The 21,240-nt window shown below is 49.7% G+C and overlaps 1 protein-coding gene across 2 annotated transcripts; it reads left to right on the top strand.

Moving 5' to 3' along the window:
* Window positions 1–2,030: 2,030 nt before the first annotated feature.
* Window positions 2,031–21,215, top strand: TXLNA (taxilin alpha). 2 transcript variants are annotated; one of them, XM_007979590.3, is made up of 11 exons: window positions 2,031–2,156; window positions 2,717–2,917; window positions 3,649–3,984; window positions 6,992–7,083; window positions 10,401–10,571; window positions 12,798–12,992; window positions 15,023–15,142; window positions 15,374–15,448; window positions 15,928–16,020; window positions 16,681–16,776; window positions 17,855–21,215. In XM_007979590.3, the coding sequence occupies exons 2-11, from the start codon at window positions 2,749–2,751 to the stop codon at window positions 18,146–18,148; spliced, it is 1,641 nt and encodes a 546-aa protein (XP_007977781.1). In that variant the 5' UTR covers window positions 2,031–2,156; window positions 2,717–2,748; the 3' UTR covers window positions 18,149–21,215. The 2 variants fall into 2 exon arrangements, with proteins under 2 accessions (XP_007977781.1, XP_072863654.1); XM_073007553.1 differs by lacking the exon at window positions 16,681–16,776.
* The last annotated feature ends 25 nt before the right edge of the window (window positions 21,216–21,240 follow it).

Genomic DNA, 21,240 nt, shown 5'->3' with positions numbered 1-21,240 from the left:
TTTACTTTTTTTTTTTTTTTTTTTTTTGAGACGGAGTCTGGCTCTGTGCCCCAGGCTGGAGTGCAGTGGCGCGATCTCGGCTCACTGCAAGCTCCACCTCCCGGGTTTACGCCATTCTCCTGCCTCAGCCTCCCGAGTAGCTGGGACTACAGGCGCCTGCCACCACGCCCGGCTAATTTTCTTGTATTTTTAGTAGAGAGTTTCTGCTTGGTAACAATGTGCAAGAGCTGCTGTATTTTACTGCAATCACCACCTCTCTCAATCTGGCAGGTGCTAATATTGTTGCTATACATTGTTTATAGCAAAGGAGAAAGTAACTTGTTAACCCATGTTTCTGTCGAATATTCTTGCCTGTTCTCATTACCTAGCCGGCCCCTCTAGGCTATTGTTGGCCCTTCCACTACATCCTCTACCCTTCACCCCAGGCATACATTTTTATGTTCTTTATCTCACCTAGAACACCCTCTATATGAAAATGTATCAAGGCCTGATTTATATGGTGCCTCCTCAAGAGATTTCTAGAATGCTTTTCTAGAAATAATCAGGGCCTTGTTTCAGGACACCTAGATTCCAAATCTTTCTGAGCCTCAGTTCCATCATTATACTACAAGTTGAATATCTCTTATCCAACATGCTTGGGACCAGAAGTGTTTCGAATTTGGGATTTTCTCAAACTTTACCGGTTGAGCTTCCCTAATCTGAAAATCTGAAATCCAAAATGCACTGCTCTGAAGTCTTTCACTGAGCCTTTGGGGGAAATATTTAACATCCGAACAACCCTAAACCAACGCTCAATTAGTACAACAGTTTACAATCTTCTCTACCCACAGCCTGATGCGAGGCTCTGGGACTAGAATATTTAGCCAACACTTCTTGCAAAATTAACTGACTTATAAGCAAATAGTAATTTCAACACCTCACTGCTAATGCTGTAACAGAACTCTGCAGACCTAGGGAGCAAGTACGGATTGCAGAGCACTGGGAAGGCTCTGAAGTGACCTTTGAACTGGGCCTCAAAAATTTTTGGGTTTGGCAAAAGCCAAACCTCTTAGGCTTCAAATTCTAGGCACAAGGATTGTTGGGTTTGACTTCATTATCCAGAAACAATGAGGATACAGAACTGTGATCTCACGTGTAGAGAATTGTGGGGTTTTTTCCTACTTTAACCCCAGTGAGACTTTGTAGAGTGTGGGGTAAAGGCTCATGAATATGCCTGAAGCCTGACTCAGCACCTTCCTGAGGAACTGACTGCCAAAACGGTAATGGAGAGGGGAAAATATGACCTACTTTCACAAGTTACCTTGACTGCCTCAGGGAAACCTGCTGTGGTAGTGTTTCTTCTGGGTAAAAGACAGGGTAGCCGAGTAGTTACCTGGGTGCTGGTGTCAGACTTACATTTTGAATCCCTGTTTTAACCACTCACTATCCATGTGACCTTGGACAAGTTACCTAACCTTTCTCTTACTGTCCTTTTCCGTAAAATGGGGATAACAGATAGTAGTTATTTCTATGAGTGGTTATGAGAACCAAGCTATTAGATACTGGGAAAGCACACAGTAAGCGTTCAAGGAATTGTTATTAAAAGCCTCCTTCGGAAGAAGGACATCGAGGCCCAGAGAGAGAAAAGAACGTCCAGCCACACAGCAAATCCGTGATGAAATTGGGACTGGAGTGTGGGTCTCCTGAGTCTCAGCTCAAGACTCTTACCCCTCTTCCCGAGTCCTCGGAGTTCCTGGATGGAGTCACATTTGTTCACGGCCAGGGAGGAAGGTTTGATGGAGGCCTGCAGGAAACAATAGCCAGGCGCAAAGGCTTTGGGAGTTGAAACATAGCTTCTGCGAGATAGAAACAAGGTTGACGTGGGCACTCGTGCAGAATGACGGGCTCCTTTTGGACTCTGAGGACTACAGCCCCTTATGCACTTTGGGATCTGCGGATAGCCCCTGCGTACGGAAGAACGCGTAGACTTTTCCCTGCCCCGCCCTCCCGGCGCGCCCGCCTCCGAGGCCGCCCTCGCTTCGTCCTTCCCAGCAAGCTCCGCGCCGGCGCCGGCTATTGATTGGCTGAGGCGGGAGCAGGCGGCTCGCCGGCAGCGGTTACTCGGGGTTTCCGGTGCGAGGCCAGAGCTGGGGAAGCCGTCGGACGTCGGCGGTGAGGTACGTGCCGTGGCAGCCGTTGGGCGAGACTATTTGAGGGTGTGCGGGCCGGGATGTTCTCGGCCTGTGGGGAAATCACGCCAACTCCGCGCGTGGGCCGGCGGCCGGGACCGGGGGGGGTGCTGCTTGGGGGGGGTACGCATGCGCGGGCGTGCCTCCAGGCTGGAGGGCGCGCGGGGCGTGGGTGGCTGCGCGCGCGGGGGGCGCACGTGGGGCCTGAGAGGCGGGGGCGGCGCCGGCGCCGGGAGTCCCGCCACGTCAGTCTCCGGCCCTGAGCCAATCCCGGGCCCGGCCTGCCGCGAGGGGGCAGGTTGTGTCGAGAAGTGGCTCCAGGGAGAAAAGAGGCCTCTTCCCTCACCCGCTGCGGGAGCTGCGCCCCGAAAGCCTGTCGCGGCACGCCGGGCTCCCCTGACCCTCCAAGACCCGAGAGCCGTTGGCGCCCTCTGCCAGGGCCGGCCGGTCCGTTTAAGAAGCTTTGTGCGCCTGCTGTGGGGATTTTCTGATCCAGGCTGCGAAGAATTTCGAAGTCTGGAAAATAGCAACTGTGTTTATTTCTAAAGGATCTTCTCCTGACCCAGCCTCGCTCATCACAATGAAGAACCAAGACAAAAAGAACGGGGCTGCCAAACAATCCAACCCAAAAAGCAGCCCGGGACAACCGGAAGCAGGACCCGAGGGAGCCCAGGAGCGGCCCAGCCAGGCGGCTCCTGCAGCAGAAACAGAAGGTCCCGGCAGCAGCCAGGCTCCTCGGAAGCCGGAGGGTGTGTGCCAGCTCTGCGTTGCCAGCGGGCAGGGGGTGGAGCTGTGGGGCCTGCCTCGCTTCTGGACTTAGAGGCCGAGGCCAGGTTGTCCGGGAGGAGGGAATGTAGAATGAGAGGACAGTGCTGGGGCCGCGGTCCCCCCTGAATTCTGGCGAGTTGGCGGAGCCGCTCCCTCTAAGCACAGGAACAGAGTTCTGGAGAGAACCTCTAACGGGATTAAGTCAGGTGGCAGCCAAACGGGGCACCCAGTCAGGAAATCCAGATCCGGTTTGAAACACCTCAGCCACTAGCAGCTAACTGCCCTTCCTGTTTGAGGCATTTCTAGAATGATCTGAATGGTAAAAAATGGTTTTGTGAGGGGGAAGGAGATGGACTAGAAGGTGCACCATGCCATCCCTGTGTGCTGATGCTTTACATACTTTTATGATCATAACAAACATGTTCGGGTGGTAGTGAGAAATAGTTGTGTCATTTTACAAGTGAACAGAAGTTAAGCTTAACTATATTATATTACTATAATTTCTTGATTCAAAAGATGTTTCGAATCTAAATTCTGACAGGAACTAGATTTGCTGAATAATACTCCATTCTTGCTTCTCAATTTCCATAAAAAAAAGAAAAGTTAGGCAACATTTAACTCAAACTGATGAGTTTGGCTGGAGCTGAAAATTCCCAACCAGTGGTATAATTGTCTTCTTTCTCACTCTACCCCTCATCCTCTCCTGCTGTAGGGGCTCAAGCCAAAACGGCTCAGTCTGGGGCCCTTCGTGATGTCTCTGAGGAGCTGAGTCGCCAATTGGAAGACATACTGAGCACATACTGTGTGGACAGTAACCAGGGGGGGCCTGGCGAGGATGGGGCACAGGGTGAGCCAGCTGAACCCGAAGATGCAGAGAAGTCCCGGACCTATGTGGCAAGGAATGGGGAGCCTGAACCAACTCCAGTAGTCAATGGAGAGAAGGAACCCTCCAAGGGGGATCCAGGCACAGAAGAGATCCGGCAGAGTGATGAGGTCGGAGACCGAGACCACCGAAGGCCACAGGAGAAGAAAAAAGCCAAGGGTTTGGGTGAGCAGAGGGTGGCTCTTTGTGAGGCTGGTGAGGGGAGGGAGTTTGGACTTGATGTTCTCTGGACCAGTCTGTTCCGCCAGGATTCAAAGGAAGACGGTACTTCTCAGAACAGCAAGTCACTCTAGTGTAATCAAAGCCAGGGATGTGGGGGCCACGGCATAGAGAGATGCAGGGGTTCCCAGCACAAGGCCTTCTGGCTTTTGGAGCAACTGGGGGTTGGCATGGGACCTGTTCTCTCTTTGAGAAAATGGAGATGGGAGGCCAGGGTGAGCTCCTGTGCCAGCCAGTACTACCTGCTGTGTGATCTCGGGTGTGTCCCTTCTCCTCTCTGGGTCTTAGTTTATACTTCTCTTTACAGTAAGAAAATTAGACTAGGCTGGAGTTGAAAACCCAAATGTCTGCATGAGCTGGGCTGCTGTGGGGCCACATGAAGATGGAGGCTACTTTATCCAAAGACTTTACTGCTTCCTGATTAGTTGCTCTCAACTAGCCAACTGAGAGCAGGCAAAACTGCAGGCTGGGTGCAGGCTTCTTTTATTTTTGTTTGTTTATTTATTTATTTATTTATTTATTTTTTGAGACAGAGTCTCGCTCTGTCACCCAGGCTGAAGTGCGTGCAGTGGCACAATCTCGGCTCACTGTAAGATCTGCTCCTAGGTTCACACCAATCTCCTGGCTCAGCCTCCCAAGTAGCTGGAACTACAGGTGCCCGCCACCACGCCCGGCTAATTTTTTTTTGTATTTTTAGTAGAGACGGGGTTTCACTGTGTTAGCCAGGATGGTCTCGATCTCCTGACCTTGTAATCCGCCTGCCTCAGCCTCCCAAAGTGTTGGGATTACAGGCGTGAGCCACCGTGCCCAGCCGCCTTTTTTTTTTTTAATTATTTTTATTTTTTTTAAGAAAAGCCAGCAATGTAGAGTTATGTGAGAACTCTAAGATTTTTTCATAGTTAGCAGCTAAAATGGTAAGAGCCAAACAAAACCCATCCGTGGGTTGGATTTGGCATGCCTGCCTGCGAATTACAGTCTCCATGCTGATCTCTTGGGCCCTTCTGTGAAGGCAGAGGGAAGGCTCCCTGACTTAGGCACAGGCAATGGGGAACGGGCAGTGACAGTTATTTTACAGCAGGGTATGTATGTTTGAGAGTCTAGGCCGGGCGCGGTGGCTCTTGCCTGTTACTGCAGCACTTTGGGAGGCCGAGGCGGATGGATCACCTGAGGGTCAGGAGATCGAGACCAGCCTGGCCAACATGATGAAACCCTGTCTCTACTAAAAATACAAAAATTAGCTGGGCATGGTGGCACACGCCTGTAATCCCAGCTACTTGGGAGGTTGAGGCAGGAGAATGGCTTGAACTCTGGAGGCAGAGGTTACAGTGAGCCAAGATCGTGCCACTACACTCCAGCCTGGGCAACAAGAGTGAAACTCCGTCTCAAAAAAAAAAAAAAAAAAGAAGCATCTAGAATCTAACTTGGGTGTCATTATATCCATGTTTTATTCCTATTTCCCTCTCCCCTTTTGTATCATCCTACTTTAAAGAGGAACTTTTAAAAATCTTATGGCCGGGCACGGTGGCTCATGCCTGTAATCCCAGCACTTTGGGAGGCTGAGGCGGGTGGATCATGAGGTCAGGAGTTCGAGACCATCCTGGCTTACATGGTGAAACCCTGTCTCTACTAAAAATACAAAAAAGTAGCCGAGCGTGGTGGCAGGCACCTGTAGTCCCAGCTACTCGGGAGGCTGAGGCAGGAGAATCACGTGAACCCAGGAGGTGGAGCTTGCAGTGACACAAGAGCGCACCACTGCATACCAGCCTGGGTGACAGAGCGAGGCTCTCTCAAAAAAAAAAAAAAATCTTAGGGACGGCTAGGCACAGTGGCTCACACCTGTAACCCCAGCACTCTGGGAGGCCAAGGTGGGCAGATCATGAGGTCAGGAGTTCGAGACCAGCCTGGCCAACATGGTGAAACCCCATTTCTACTAAAGGTAAAAAAAATTAGCTGGGCATGGTGGCATGTGCCTGTAATCCCAGCTACTCAGGAGGCTGAGGCAGGAGAATCACTTGAACTCAGGAGGCAGAGGTTGCAGTGAGCTGAGATCATGCCATTGCACTCCAGCCTGGGTGATAGGGTGAGACTCCGTCTCAAAAAAAAAAAAAAAGAAAAGAAAAAATCTTAGGGTCACATATATGGAAAGTATCTTCTTTTTTTTTTTTTTTAGTTCATTTATTTTTTTAGACGGGGGTCTCACTCTGTCACCAAGCTGGAGTGCGGTGGCACAATCTCCACCTCCCTGCAACCTCTGCCTCCCAGGTTCAAGTGATTCTCCTACCTCAGTTTCCCGAGTAACTGGGACTACAGGCACCCCCCACCACGCCTTGCTAATTTTTTTGTGTGTATTTTTAGTAGAGATGGGGTTTCATCATGTTAGCATGGTCTCGATCTCTCGACCTCATGATCCACCTCGGCCTCCCAAAATGCTGAGATTACAGGCGTGAACCACCGCACCTGGCCGAAAGTATCTTCATTTTAAAGTTCACTGTTTGGCTACTCTGTTGACAAGAGTTTAGTATTTCTCAAGGAGGCTAAGACATCTATTCCTTTTTGGATCCTACCTCTATCAGGAGGGTGGGCCTTCCTTGCATTGAAACTGTATGAAACAGTAGCCCTGAATTCATAAGTGGGAAATCTTTCGTCTGTTGGTAGAGCAGGCAGTTTTTTTACCCTGCCAGTGGTGTCCACTAAGGAGATTTCAGTAGGGTACAGTCGTTCATTTGATAAGCATTTGTTGAACATATTCTCTGTGATGGTACTATGGACAATACTGGGGCTACAGTGAGGGCAGGATTGAGTTGGTCCCTATAGTAAGGAAGGAGCTAATTAACAAGCAAAATATAAAGTGTGGTGGGGAGGGCTATCTTCAGCACTCATGATGAGTGTGAGCCCAGGCCTGGAGGGGACCCCTGGAGAAGGGAGTGCATGTCTTTGCTCCTGTGCTTTGCAGGGAAGGAGATCACGTTGCTGATGCAGACATTGAATACTTTGAGTACCCCAGAGGAGAAGCTGGCCGCTCTGTGCAAGAAGTATGCTGAACTGGTCAGTTCCCCCCTCCGCGGGCACCTTCCCTGCCTTGGGAAAATCAGCATGCCACCTGGTATAGGGTTGGGGGTGCAGAGGCAGGTAGGTGGCTTAATTTCTGTTCAGCTTCTCTGAAATATCTGTTAAATGGGGAATCACTCTCAGCGAGCCTCTTCAGGGCTGTGCAGCAAGAGTTCGAGAAACTGCATATTCCTTGAAAGAAATTTCTCAAAGAATGATTCCAAGGTGGTAGAGCCCTTGTTCCTGGCCTGAGTCCAAGACACCTTGTGATCTTGATGCATCTTCCTCAAATACAGATGCATAGAGCCATTATCACAGTAAATAAAACTAATGCTAGTCACTTGATATTTTCCTTTTACTTCAGAGCAGTCTTCTTGTCACTGCCTCCTCATACTCCCCATGACATTGACTTTTTACAGAAACCAGACTGGCTGTCCTGTAGGATGCCCCCTTCTAGCTTTGTCATCTCTGTGGTAGCATTTTACTTCTTTACCTCCTAGTGCCTGTAAGTGAAGTAGAAGTTAGCTCTAAAGCTTGATCCAATTCAGCTTCAAGTTTTAGACAAGAATTCTTCATAAGTAGTACTCTGTACTTCATGTTCCATCACAATAAATGCAAAGCATGCTCTTCCCACTCTGTTGTAACATTGTTCAGTGGGTTGAGGGTGGGGCAGCCAGATTCTTCCATCATCAGGTCCCCTGTCAGAATTTGAACTAACAGATTTATCTATTGATGGTCACAGCCTAAGTATGTATGTATGTATGTATGTATGTATGTATTTTGAGACGGAGTCTCGCTCTGTTGCCCAGGCTGGAGTGCAGTGGCACGATCTCGGCTCACTGCAAGCTCCATCTCCCGGGTTCATGCCATTCTCCTGCCTCAGCCTCCGGAGTAACTGGGACTGCAAGCGCCCACCACCATGCCCAGCCAATTTTTTTTTTTTTTTTTAGTAGAGACAGGGTTTCACTGTGCTAGCCAGGATGGTCTCAATCTCCTGACCTCATGATCTGCCTGCCTCGGCCTCCCAAAGTGCTGGGATTACAGGCGTGAGCCACCGCACCCAGCCTATTTATTTAGAGATGGAGTCTCGCTCTGTCACCAGGCTAGAGTGCAGTGGCATGGTCTTGACTCACTGCAACCTCCGCCTCCCAGGTTCAAGCGGTTCTCCTGCTGCAGCCTCCCGAGTAGCTGGAATTACAGGCGCATGCCACCACGCCTGGCTAAATTTTGTATATTTCAGTAGAGACAGGCCAACCATGTTGGCCAGGATGGTCTCGATCTCTTGACCTCGTTATCTGCCCATCTCGGTCTCCCAAAGTGCTGGGATTACAGGCGTGAGCTACTGCGCCCAGCCTCTAAGTATTCATGTTAAAATTAATTCATTCCACACACATTTATTAATATTTTCCTGTAGGGAATTTTACTCATCTGTAAAATGGGGAATGTCATACCTGCCTAATGACATTCTTGTAAGGATTAAATAAAAGGTGTAAGGAAGATAAGCACCCTTTTAGAGTGATCCAGCCAGGGGAAAATTGCTGACGCAAGAGAGGAAATGAGTTGTTGGAGTGGTGGTGTGAGTAGAGGAGGGGACCTGAGGCCCAGTGCCCAAGAAGGGGGCTTGGCTGTGGTAACCACATGGCTAGGTCTGTGTGACTGGAGGAGAGGACGGGGCAGGTGGACTGGCAGATGTGGAGCTTCTGCCCCTGATTCTCTGGTTTCTTCTGTGTTTTGGGATTTGATGAGGACGATGAATAGTTGTCTGGAAGGAGAGGAGTGTGAATAGCATGTGCATTGTGTTGAGATTGCTGCTTTTCTTGAAATTGGTGGCCGTGAATTTAAAGTGAGACTCTTCAAGTAGGGTTGTTCAGTACTGGTGTAAAGCAGGAAGGTGCTTTACTAGGGTTGCAGTATTACTGGGGAAGGGCCAAGAGAGTTGAGGGTGTAAGAAATCTAAGCCAGGTAATAAGGTAAGTGGTTATTTTAAAGGAGAGTGGAAGGATGGTTGAGTCAATGGATTGGAGGTCCTTATAGGGTAAGAGACTTTCTGAGGATCACAGATATTGATTGGAATGAGCTAAAAAGATAGGTGATGGTAGTCCTGGCCTGGGGTGCTGGAAATTGAGATAGTGGGTGTGCTCTCTGGTAGTGACAAAGTCTAGATCTGTGCTGTCCAAGATAAATTCGTTTCTAGCTAATTGACATGTGGCCAGTCTGAATTTGAACGTGCTGTAAATGTAAGATAGACATCAGATTTTGAAGACTTAAGCGAAAACAAAGAATATAAAACATCTCACTTTTTTTTTTTGTTAGTGTCTCAGTCACCCTGTCTGGAATACAGTGGCGTGATGTCCTGCTTCCAGGTTCAAACGATTTTCCTGCCTCACAGCCTCCCAAGTAGCTGAGATTACAGGCATGTGCCACCAAACTGGCTGCTTTTTTGTATTTTTTTTAGTAGAAACGGGGTTTCACCATGTTGGCCAGGCTGGTCTTGAACTCCTGACCTCAAGTGATCTGCCTGCCTCGGCCTCCCAAAGTGCTGGGATTACAGATGTAAGCCACCGCTCCCGGCCGCCCTTTTTTACATTGATTGTGTGTTGAAATTGTAATGTTTTGGATATTGGGTTACAATAAATATATTACTAAAATTAATTTCACCTTTTTTTTTCAGTGTGGCCAGTAGAATATTTTTAATTATTTATGTGGTTTGCATTATATTTCTGTTGTATAGGCCTGGATAGGGTCATGGTAGGGAAACTGAGCTGGAGAAAGGAGTGAGTTTGTGGAAGAACTGAAGGACTGGGAGACCAGGGAGTCAGAAGGATTATCTGTTGATACTGAAGTGGCCATAAATGAGAAAAGTAATTGTGCTGGGGGGAGTGCTGATGAACCCAGTGCTAACGTTTTGAAGGAATGTAAGGGAGCGATGGGGGTCTGTTAATAGGCACAAGGTAGGGTAGCAGGTGGTCTCATCCTTGGGCATGAGTGTCCAGCAAGTTGGGGAAATGCAACAGCTTGAAGTGGCTCTAGTGGCCCAGAGTCAGAGCTGGAATAGCAGTTGGCATCTGCTGGCTGTGTGGCCCCTGCTTGCCCTAGTAAGTGTCCATTTCTCTGTCCCTATGGTGGAGGCTTCGGGGTTAGTGTCAGTTCATGGGAGGAGTGTGTAAGCAACGGCACAGCGTCAGCCCATGAGAGCACTCCTGGTCTGAAACGGTGCGGTTCAGGGCAGCTCAGGAGAGCCTAGACCCGAATAGTGATCCCCACCAGGAAGGCCTCACGGGATGCTCACCTGCCCTCCCTATCCCTGTCCCTAGCTGGAGGAGCACCGGAACTCACAGAAACAGATGAAGCTCCTGCAGAAGAAGCAGAGCCAATTGGTGCAAGAGAAGGACCATCTGCGTGGTGAGCACAGTAAGGCCGTCCTGGCCCGTAGCAAGCTTGAGAGCCTATGCCGTGAGCTGCAGCGGCACAACCGCTCCCTCAAGGTAGGCCTGGGCCCCCTGGAACAGGTGACTCTGATTTCCTTGACTTCCACTTAATGTTTCTTTCATGGGCTTTCCTCTTAAAAAGTAATGGAGGCTAGGCCTGGGTGCAGTGGCCCACATAAGTGATTAAAAATCTTTCGGCCACTCTAAAAAAGTAAAAAGAAACAGGTGAAATTAATTTTAGTAATATATTTAACCCAACATCCAAAACATTACAATTTCCAAATGGAATCAGTGTAAAAAAGCAAGGCTGGGCGTGGTGGCTTACGCCTATAATCGCAACACTTTGGGAGGCTGAGGTGGATGGATCACTTGAGGCCAGGAGTTTGGGACCAACCTGGAAAAAGAAACCCCATTCTACTAAAAATACAAAAAATAGCCAAGTGTGCTGGCACATGCCTATAATCCCAGCTACTTAGATGGCTGAGGCACGAGAATTGCTTGCACCCGAGAGGCTGAGGTTGCAGTGAGCCAAGATTGCACCACTGCATTACAGCCTGGGCAACAGAGTGAGACTTGGTGTCAAAAAAAAAAAAAAAAGTGCAGACTTGTGGCATAGAAATACACTTTCTCGGCCGGGCGTGGTGGCTCACACCTGTAATCCCAGCACTTTGGGAGGCCGAGGTGGGTGGATCACGAGGTCAGGAGATGGAGACCATCCTGGCTAACACGGTGAAACCCCGTCTCTACCGAAAATACAAAAAAAAAATTAGCCGGGTGTGGTGGTGGGCGCCTGTAGTCCCAGCTACTCGGGAGGCTGAGGCAGGAGAATGGCGTGAACCTGGGAGGCGGAGCTTGCAGTGAGCCGAGATCGTGCCACTGCTCTCCAGCCTGACTCCGTCTCAAAAAAAAAAAAAAGAAATACACTTTCTCAATAATACCTTATGTTAGAGAATGCTGCTTATAACCATTTGACATGTATTAGATAAGGTGAAGGATAAAGTACTAAGAGAATCCATAATGCACTGGCGTCAGTATTTCTTAATGAAATGGCAGTCCCCTGGTAAGTGGAGGAGGCCTGGCTCTGACAAGCAGCTCTTGTCCCAGAGGTTGGTCAGTCAGGAACCTGGGTCCTTCCCATGTTCTGCTGCTTCTATGGTGAGGTCAGTCTGTGGTTACAGCAATTTTAAATACAGCCTTCTAACTTTCCTTTTTATATGTAAAATCTTACCTGTAGTTTCTGGAATGAAATTATTATACATGTACCATTTCGTAACTTACGCCTTTTTTCACTTTACATAACGTTTTTCCCTATCAGTATGTGTAGGGCTATTTTCTCATCATATGGATATATCAGTGCCCTAGTTAAAGCATTTGAGGTTGTTTACAATTTTTCATTATTACATATAGAACTATAGTGAAAATTCTTGTTATATTTATCACTGGTCAGTTATATAGAACTTATCTGTAGGATAAGTCATGGAAGTGAAATGGCTAGGTCACAGTATATGCAGATTTTTCATTTTAAGAGATTTTGCTGGATTGCCTTCCAGTAAGGGGACAGTGTGCCTGCCACATCAAAAGTGTTGAGTGCCTAATTCTACACAACTTCGCAAACCCTGGGTGTTACTAAATGTTAACAGCTTGGTCTCTGGGAGTACAGAGGGGACAAATGCACATTAATCTGAAATCTGGAAGAATAGGCCTTAGGAGATCCGACTTGCTTCAAAACGGCACTTACATGTGTGCATGTGTGCCTGCATTTTTTCTTTTTTTTTTGGTGGGGGGGACAAAGTGTTGCTCTGTGGCCCATCGCCCAGGTGGGAGTGCAGTGGCGCAATCTTGGCTCACCACAACCTCCGCCTCCCAGGTTCAAACGACTCCTCTGTCTCAGCCTCACAAGCAGCTGGGACCACAGGTGCACGCCATCACGCCCAGCTAATTTTTGTATTTTTAGTAGAGACGAGTTTCACCAATCAATATTGGCTGGTCTCGAACTCCTGACCTCGTGATCCACCCACCTCAGCCTCCCAAAGTGCTGGGATTACAGGCGTGAGCCACCGCGCCTGCCATGTACCTGCATTTTTGTAGGGGGAGAATCTCACTTGATGTCACCTGATATACAGGGGGGTCCATTGGAACCTGCATTGCACAACATCCTGGAGCCTGGCTACTCCTCACTTTGGGAGCAGGGAGGGCTGTTGGCAGAGACCATCTGTGGACTAGCTGGGGGACCCTTGTGAGGTAGCAGTGGATGATGGCTCTAGGGCTGACTTCTCTGCCCAGGAAGAAGGTGTGCAGCGGGCCCGGGAGGAGGAGGAGAAGCGCAAGGAGGTGACCTCGCACTTCCAGGTGACACTGAATGACATTCAGCTGCAGATGGAACAGCACAATGAGCGCAACTCCAAGCTGCGCCAAGAGAACATGGAGCTGGCTGAGAGGCTCAAGAAGCTGATTGAGCAGTATGAGCTGCGAGAGGAGGTAAGGGTATCACAAACAGCAATCATGGCCCAGAAATTGTGAGGTTTTTGAGTGTGTGCTAGGCACTGGGACAGTACCTTTTCAGGCTTCCTCCCATTCTCCCTTCCTCCCCCTCCTCCTTCTCCTTGGGAGGAGAGTAATGTTATTCCTCATAGATAAAGAACAGGTGTGGAGAAGAGACTGACAGCCACACCAGCCCCACGTCCACAGTGCCTTATCCCAAACGACTAGGCCAGGTATCTTTTGGAATTAGAACTATCCACATTTTAGAATGGAGGCACATATGTGGACTGTGTGTTATATAGCACCCTCAGCAGGGCCTTGGGGAAGCCAGACATGTTAATGTTTATGCAGTAGAACTTCCAAATACTCACCTAGATTATGGGCTTACAATGATGCAGGTCAAGTTTGGCTGCCAGCTTATGACAATTTCCATTTTCAGAGCTTTGTAGAATTTGGAATTGCAGGGGAGGGACTGTGCCTGTGATCAGTGATGGACTCCAGAGACTGTGTCCACTGATTCCTTGCTGCTCCTGCCATTTAAAAGGCAGGATTATCAGGCCGGGCATGGTGGCTCATGCCTGTAATCCCAACACTTTGGGAGGCCAGAGCAGGTGGATCACCTCAGGTCAGGAGTTCAACACCAGCCTGGCCAACATGGTGAAACCCTGTCTCTACTAAAACTACAAAAAATTAGCCAGGTGTGGTGGTGCACGCCTGTAGTCCCAGCTACTCGGGAGGCTGAGGTAGGAGAATTGCTTGAACCCAGGAGGCAGAGGTTGCAATGACCTGAGATTGTGCTACTGCACTCTAGCCTGGGTGACACCAAGACTCTATCTCAAAAAAAAAAGCATGTCATTCCTTTTGTTACTGTTGGCTGCCACCCCAGGCACTCGAATCTTTGGGTCTTCCATCCAGTCACCTGGCTCTTGTGGGCATGTTCTCATCATGAGAAGGGAGACCTGCAGCCCCCTTACAGGGCTGGCAGAGGACCTGCTCTGGAATAGGCCCTTTCCTAGCCCCTGGGGTGTGGCAGTGGTGAGATGGGCAACATCTGCCCTCTTAGGTTCATAGGCCAGTGTGATGATCGTGTGTGCAGGACCTAGAGGGCACTCCCCTGACCCACCCCTTTTCTTGCTGGACTTCATCCTCTGGGAACAAAGCAGCTTGTTTGGTTTGAGGGGAGTTGGTTTGGTTCTTATCCCTCAGCACTGAGACATAGAGGCTTCCTGGGCCACTATAGTGAGACACGAACTTCAAGAATCTGAATACCCCCGTTTTCTCTCCCCACCAAGGCAGAAAAGGATTTAGTATTACCTGTGGAGAAGGAGTTGCAGGACTACCAGGCCCTGCTGCTTTGCATTTACAGCCCTCCCCAGATAGACAACAAGCACTCTCATCATTCCCAAACTGGACTTACCTGCTAGGCTCCTTCCCTTCCCCATCCAAAAAACTGGAGTTATTTTCCCTTATTTCAGCAAGTCCAGTTGATTTTACCTTTGAAGTAGTACCTGAATCCTTCACCTTCTCTCCATCCCTTCTCTCTCACCTGACATAAGTCCCCAGTGCTCCTCCAGTAGGCAGGACAGCCATTCCTTGGGGATGCACATGTCTAGTCTTTGCCTAGATATGGCAAGTCTTTGCCAACTGAGCTAGGCTGTTATGTTCTTAGAAGCATTGTTTTCGCCCATTCTTCCCATTTACAAGATAATCAGGGACACAGAAGTGAGGGCTTCCAGCCCCATAGGTGATCAATCCTGGGGTCAGAGATTTGAGTGTGTTTATTGCTTGGCTTCTTGGGAGCAGATTCCATCCATAAACCAAAGTCTGACTCACTGGGAGAGAAACGAGGTGAGGTTGGAAAGATGACCTTCCAGAGACTTGGGGCCCATGTTGTGTGGTACACATGGGAGTCCAGCATATCAGATTGAGATGGGGGGCTGGGCAAAGTACCCTGATCTTTGGCTGTGGGGCCACCCTGAGAAAAGGAGCTCCTGACAAGCTGACGGCTCCCACCATCTTTGCTGCAGCATATCGACAAAGTCTTCAAACACAAGGACCTACAACAGCAGCTGGTGGATGCCAAGCTCCAGCAGGCCCAGGAGATGCTAAAGGAGGCAGAAGAGCGGCACCAACGGGAGAAGGATTTTGTGAGGCTTAGGCCCCAGGGTTGGGGTGGGGGTGTGGGAGGAGGCAGGTTGGGCTGTGGCTCAGTTCATAGCCGGGTTATATGGGAGAAGTTGTCTGGCCAGACCAGGCACAGATTCCTTGAGTATCAGTCTGAGAGCAGGAAACCTTGGTGGGTCTGGTGCTTGTGGCTAAAAACCAAACATAGCCCCTGGGGGCTTCTGACAGGATCTGGGGTTCTGTCTTGGAAATAGCTCCTGAAAGAGGCAGTAGAGTCCCAGAGGATGTGTGAGCTGATGAAGCAGCAAGAGACCCACCTGAAGCAACAGGTGAGAGCATATAACCTGACCCTGTGCCTTCAAGGTCCCCTCACTGGGCCCCATCCTGGGGGTAGTGAAATGGGACCCTCATTCTAGGACTGGCTGTGTCCTGGCTGCTATGAGACCTTGGTTGAGCCTTTGTTCTCTCCGGACCTGCACAGTACCTATATGGTGGTGACCAGGTAGTTAGGTGGGCTCAGAGGATTTCATTTGTAGCTCAGAAATGTTGTATTGCTTTAGAGGAGGTGGGAACAGAAGAGTTTGAAAATCAACATAAAGGCAAAATAAAAGTCACCCTAAGTCTCCTCCTTTCCAGGCTTAGCATTTTGGATTATATCCTTCCAAATATATAGCTTTGCTTTGTTTTAAGGAAAAATAGTATCTCAGTAGAATTACTGGGTCAGAGAGTCAAGGACAGGTCTGAGTGTGTTGACCAGAGTGCCTCCCAGAGAAACCCAATCTTATCTGTGGGCTGCTTTCTCCCCCAGCTTGCTCTATACACAGAGAAGTTTGAGGAGTTCCAGAACACACTTTCCAAAAGCAGCGAGGTATTCACCACATTCAAGCAGGAGATGGAAAAGGTAACTGTGGTCCAGGCCACGCATGGCTCCTGGAGCATAAGCTGCTTCATTCAAAATGGTTGGGCTTGCCTTCAGGAAGCTCCCATCTGGGGTGTCTCAAGGGTGGGGCTGTTAGGAGAGTTCACAGCCTTTCCCCTCTCGAGGCAGTATCAGTGGTGTGTATGCCCTCCAGGTTGTCCCGGGGAATGGGGCAGCCATTTCTTTTGTTTGTTTGTTTTGAGATAGAGTCTCGCCCTGTTTCACTGGCTGGAGTGCAGTGGCACGATCTCAGCTCATTGCAGCCTTTGTCCCCCGTGTTCAAGTGATTCTCCTGCCTTAGCCTCCTGAGTATCTGGAATTACAGGCACGTGCCACCATGCCTGGCCTTTTTTTTTTTTTTTTTTTTTTGTATTTTTAGTAGAGACAGGGTTTCACCATGTTGGCCAGGCTGGTCTTGAACTCTTGGCCTCAAGTGATCCGCCCACCCTGGCCTCCCAAAGTGCTGGGATTCTGGCCCCTTACCATTTCTTGTTATTAGTGGTGGACACTTGTGACTTCTGGTGGTAAGGTGGCACAGAGGGCATTGACTGCACCCTGTAATCAATCAGTCCCCACCTTGGAGACACAGGTGCACAGAGAGGCCAGCTCTGACCATTTCCTTCTGTCTGTCACATAACCTAGATGACTAAGAAGATCAAGAAGCTGGAGAAAGAAACCACCATGTACCGGTCCCGGTGGGAGAGCAGCAACAAGGCCCTCCTTGAGATGGCTGAGGAGGTGGGCTGTCTGTGATCTGCAGCCAGGGTGGGGGTGTGCACTTAGCGCATATCAGGCCCTTTCCTGTGTGTTCTACCCATCAGTGACACAGCTAGCATGAGGTAGAGGTGAGATTTGCACACATTGTCCAAGTCCAAAGTTAATGCTGTTCTCTCCCCATGGGAGATGGTGAGCCCAGTGGTAGGTCTCCAGTGGGAGTGAAGGGAGCAAATGGAAGAAAGGAATAAAAGAGCAGAAAAAACGGGGGTGCCAGTGATGTGCCTGGTTTACATGTAAAGCAGCCCAGGTAGGCCGGGCGCGGTGGCTCAAGCCTGTAATCCCAGCACTTTGGGAGGCCGAGACGGGTGGATCACGAGGTCAGGAGATCGAGACCATCCTGGCTAACACGGTGAAACCCCGTCTCTACTAAAAAATACAAAAAACTAGCCGGGCGAGGTGGCGGGCGCCTGTAGTCCCAGCTACTTGGGAGGCTGAGGCAGGAGAATGGCGTAAACCCAGGAGGCGGAGCTTGCAGTGAGCTGAGATCCGGCCACTGCACTCCAGACTGGGCGACAGAGCGAGACTCCGTCTCAAAAAAAAAAAAAAAAAAAAACCGCCCAGGTAATTTGTGATTTCATGGCTTGTAATGTAGAAGAAAGGAACTAACACTGATGGAGCAGCAACGACAAGCCAGACCTTGCTGAATGTTTTTGGGTTTGTCTTTTTTTTTATTTTTTTTATTTTTTTTTTTGCTGCTGAATGTTTTTAGGTACGTGGTTCATTGAACTTTCTCTTGAGATCCGAGGATGGTATTAGTAGTCCTGTTTTACAGATGAGATAGGCTCAAAAGCCAAGTCCTTTGCCAAGGTCATGTGGTAGATAAATGGAGGAATATGTTATCTCCAAGCCATGCCCCTTTTCTGTACCACACTGCCCCACCTGACAGTCCAGTCATGGCTTCAACCAGGACTGTTTCCTAGAGGGGGCCAGCTTTGGACTCAGTCTGCTCCCAGCCTTGTTAAAGTGTTTGTCACCAAGTAGTGATGGTAAGTGGGAGGTTGATGGGGCATGGCACTGAAGGTCTCATTTCTCTCCCTAGAAAACAGTCCGGGATAAAGAACTGGAGGGCCTGCAGGTAAAAATCCAACGGCTGGAGAAGCTGTGCCGGGCGCTGCAGACAGAGCGCAATGACCTGAACAAGAGGGTACAGGACCTGAGTGCTGGTGGCCAGGGCTCCCTCACTGACAGTGGCCCTGAAAGGAGGCCAGAGGGGCCTGGGGCTCAAGCACCCAGCTCCCCCAGGGTCACAGAAGCGCCTTGCTACCCAGGAGCACCGAGCACAGAAGCATCAGGCCAGACTGGGCCTCAAGAGCCCACCTCTGCCAGAGCCTAGAGAGCCTGGTGCTGGGGCATGCTGGGAAGGGAGCGGCAGCCCAGCCAGGCCTGGCCCATAAAAAGCTCCCATGCTGAGCAGCCCATTGCTGAAGCCAGGATGTTCTGACCTGGCTGGCATCTGACACTTGCAATTTTGGATTTTGTGGGTCAGTTTTACGTACATATGGCATATTGCAAGGTCTCATGCATTTATACCTATAAGTGTACAGTGGGCTTGCATTGGGGATGGGGGTGTGTACAGATGAAGTCAGTGTCTCCTCTGTCAGCTGAAGAGTCTTGAGAGGGGCTGTCATCTGTAGCTGCCTTCACAGTGAGTTGGCAGGACAAGTGACTTGAGCATTTATTTGCCTGACTTGAGGCTCAGACCCCTCCCTGCCCTTCAGAGCTCAAGACAAGTGATACACCCAGGTCTTGACTGCATTTCTCTTGTGAGTAGGGCTTGCTTGGGCAGCTCAGGCCCTCCTAGCTGCTCTGGAGGCTCCTTTGATTCTCTAGACCTGGAAAAGGTGTCCCTAGGCAGAAACCTGGCAGGGCGCTCAGAGCTGGTGATTTCCTGCCTAGGATAAGGGACCTGGAGAATGTTTCTGTGTGGGACGATGTGCTGGTCAGGAACCCCTTGGGCATCACTTCCCCTGCCCTTTGGTAGTGCCAGGACCAGGCCAATGATGCTTCTCAGTAGCCTTATCATTCACAGGTGCCTCTCTAGCCTGCACAAATGATTGACAAGAGATCACCCAAAGGATTATTTCTGAAGGTCTTTTTTTCTTTTTCTTTTTCTTTTTTTTTTTTTGCACATGACAGTGTTTGTATTGAGGATCTTCCAAGGAAGAGGGGTGCTGTAGCAGTGGTGCCTGGGTACCTGGCCTCCAGTGTCCCACCTCCTTCACCACCCCGCTTGGCTCCTTTGCCATCTTGGTGCTGAGGTTTCCTGTTTGGTGAGATCAGGTTGTTTGTTGTAAAAGAAAGGAAAGGGCTTCTGATGGCTTTGCCACAAGCTTACCTGTGGGTTTTAGTCCTGAGAGGCCACCACCAGTTCCCATCAGCACTATCTCTGTGCAGCAGTTGCTGGGCCCCAGGTCCAGCTGCCTCCTTGGCTTCATGGATTTTTCTGCTTCCTGCCCCCACCCCCACACGTGCAATCCTCAAGATTCGTCCTGATTCCATTTCCTGGCACCTCCCTGCCTGTCCTTGGGGATTCCACTTCTTCCTGTGTGGGAGCCCATAGCTGTTGTCTAACAGGTAAGAAATGAAGTTGAACTATTGACTGGGCCCTAGAAATCTGTAAAATGGCTGCAGACAGTTGTTTCTGTGTCCTGTTCTCCCCCTACCCCAGTACATAACTGCTATGTACTGTGTAGAGCCATTCTATATGCTGAATGTTCTGCTGTTGCAAACTCGCCAGGGTATTAGCCAGTGTTTGTGCAAAGCAGTTTTCTGGGACAGTAGAATGACTCAGACCAAGATAGATAGGATGGTTAGGGCTTTGCTTCTTGCTGTTTTTCTTTGAAGCTAGTTCATTGTCCTGCAGGTCCCTTCATCTTCCATACCTAGCCCACTCTTTTAGCCCTTACATTAAATCTCTCAGATAAATTGGTTCACAAAGAATGTTAAGTACTGAATCATGTGTAACTGATACCAGAGATGGTAAATGAATGGCACACCATTTCTCTTTCTCTTGCCCCAGGGCAGGTACCACTGATCTGCATTAGAGTTGCCTGCTATTCTCTGGTATATCCTTCACATCTAGGTGCTCTCAAGCAGCTGTGTGAGTGTTGAGATCTTTGCCGTCACTGGCTGAGATACTGCTGTCCTGTGAAGTGTTTCCCATGATCTTTTTCTTCCCCTTTGAATCCCTGTATCTGGAGTAGTCCTTGCCTCTTCCTGCTCCAGTAGGGCCTTTTCCCTACCCCAGCCCCTGTGCCAGGCTAAGCTGGTACAAGAGCAGCCAACCCCACAGAGTGTTTGCTAGGCAAGAGAGGTGCAGGGAAGAGGCAGAGGTATGCACCTTCCCCCTTGAAGAGAGGGGAAAGGCCTACAGTGGCCCACATAATTGCCTGACTCACTTCAGCTACCTCTTAAAGCCCGTGGAGGGACTGGAGCTGCTGGATCCCAGTGTGGTGGTGTGGGAAGCCACCGTGAGCAGTGGCCCCAGCTGGGTTTCCCAGGTCAGGAATGTGGGCCCCAGGCATGGTGCAGCCTTTGCTCACAGCTCCATCCATGTCTAGACCTTCAGGCCAGTCTGCAGATGTGGGTCCCTACCATTTTCTTCCTTTCCATTGACCAAATCATAACCAATCACTACAGCTGCTCTGCTTCTGCTTTCCAAAGTAGCCCAGGTCCTGGGCCAGATGCAGGGGAGGTGCCTATCCATGAGTGAAGGCCAGTGCCTTCCTCAGCCGGGTGGGTCCCACACTTGTGACCTCAGTTTTAGGACCAAGAGCTGTGTTGGTTTCTTAGATTGCTAGCTTTTCCTCCAGGGGACCACAGCAGGTGAAGCTCAGAGCCAATGGCTCTGCTAACAGTAAGTTGTTTTCAGGGCCTTGTCCAGCTGAGAGCTTCATGTCCATCAGATTCTGAGAGGTGTCAGCAGCACTTTTTTTTTTAATTTGTTGTTTGTTTTCCATGAGGTTTTTGGACCATGGGCTGAGGTCAGGCACTTTCTGTAGGAGAATGTTATTTCTGTAAAGATGGTTATTTAACCCTCCTCCACCCCATCATGGCGGCCCTGAGGGCTGACCCGGAGGCCAGTGGAGCTGCCTGGTGTCCACGGGGGAGGGCCAAGGCCTGCTGAGCTGATTCTCCAGCTGCTGCCCCAGCCCTTCCATCTTGCAGAGCACAGAGGTGGTCACCCCAAGGACAGCCAGGCACCTGCTCCTCTTACCCTTCTTGGGGGAAGGGGGCTGCCTTCTGTCCCTGTAACTGCTTACCTTATGGCCCAGCCCGGCCACTCAGACTTGTTTGAAGCTGCACTGGCAGCTTTTTTGTCTCCTTTTGGTATTCACAACAGCCAGGGACTTCATTTTGATGTATTTTAAACCACATTAAATAAAGAGTCTGTTGCCTTACTTTTTTCTCTCCTGACCTGTGTGT

This window comes from Chlorocebus sabaeus, chromosome 20, assembly GCF_047675955.1.
Source record: "Chlorocebus sabaeus isolate Y175 chromosome 20, mChlSab1.0.hap1, whole genome shotgun sequence".
NCBI classification, from domain to species: Eukaryota; Metazoa; Chordata; class Mammalia; order Primates; family Cercopithecidae; genus Chlorocebus; species Chlorocebus sabaeus.
This window is presented reverse-complemented; position numbering and strand designations above follow the sequence as displayed.

Bases quoted from the DNA above. Each gene is read 5' to 3' on its own strand.
- TXLNA (XM_007979590.3), top strand. From the start codon at position 2,749: ATGAAGAACCAAGACAAAAAGAACGGGGCTGCCAAACAATCCAACCCA. The intron at 2,918-3,648 runs GTGTGTGCCAGC...CTCCTGCTGTAG, and splicing joins GGCTCCTCGGAAGCCGGAGG to GGGCTCAAGCCAAAACGGCT. The intron at 16,777-17,854 runs GTGGGCTGTCTG...TTCTCTCCCTAG, and splicing joins TCCTTGAGATGGCTGAGGAG to AAAACAGTCCGGGATAAAGA.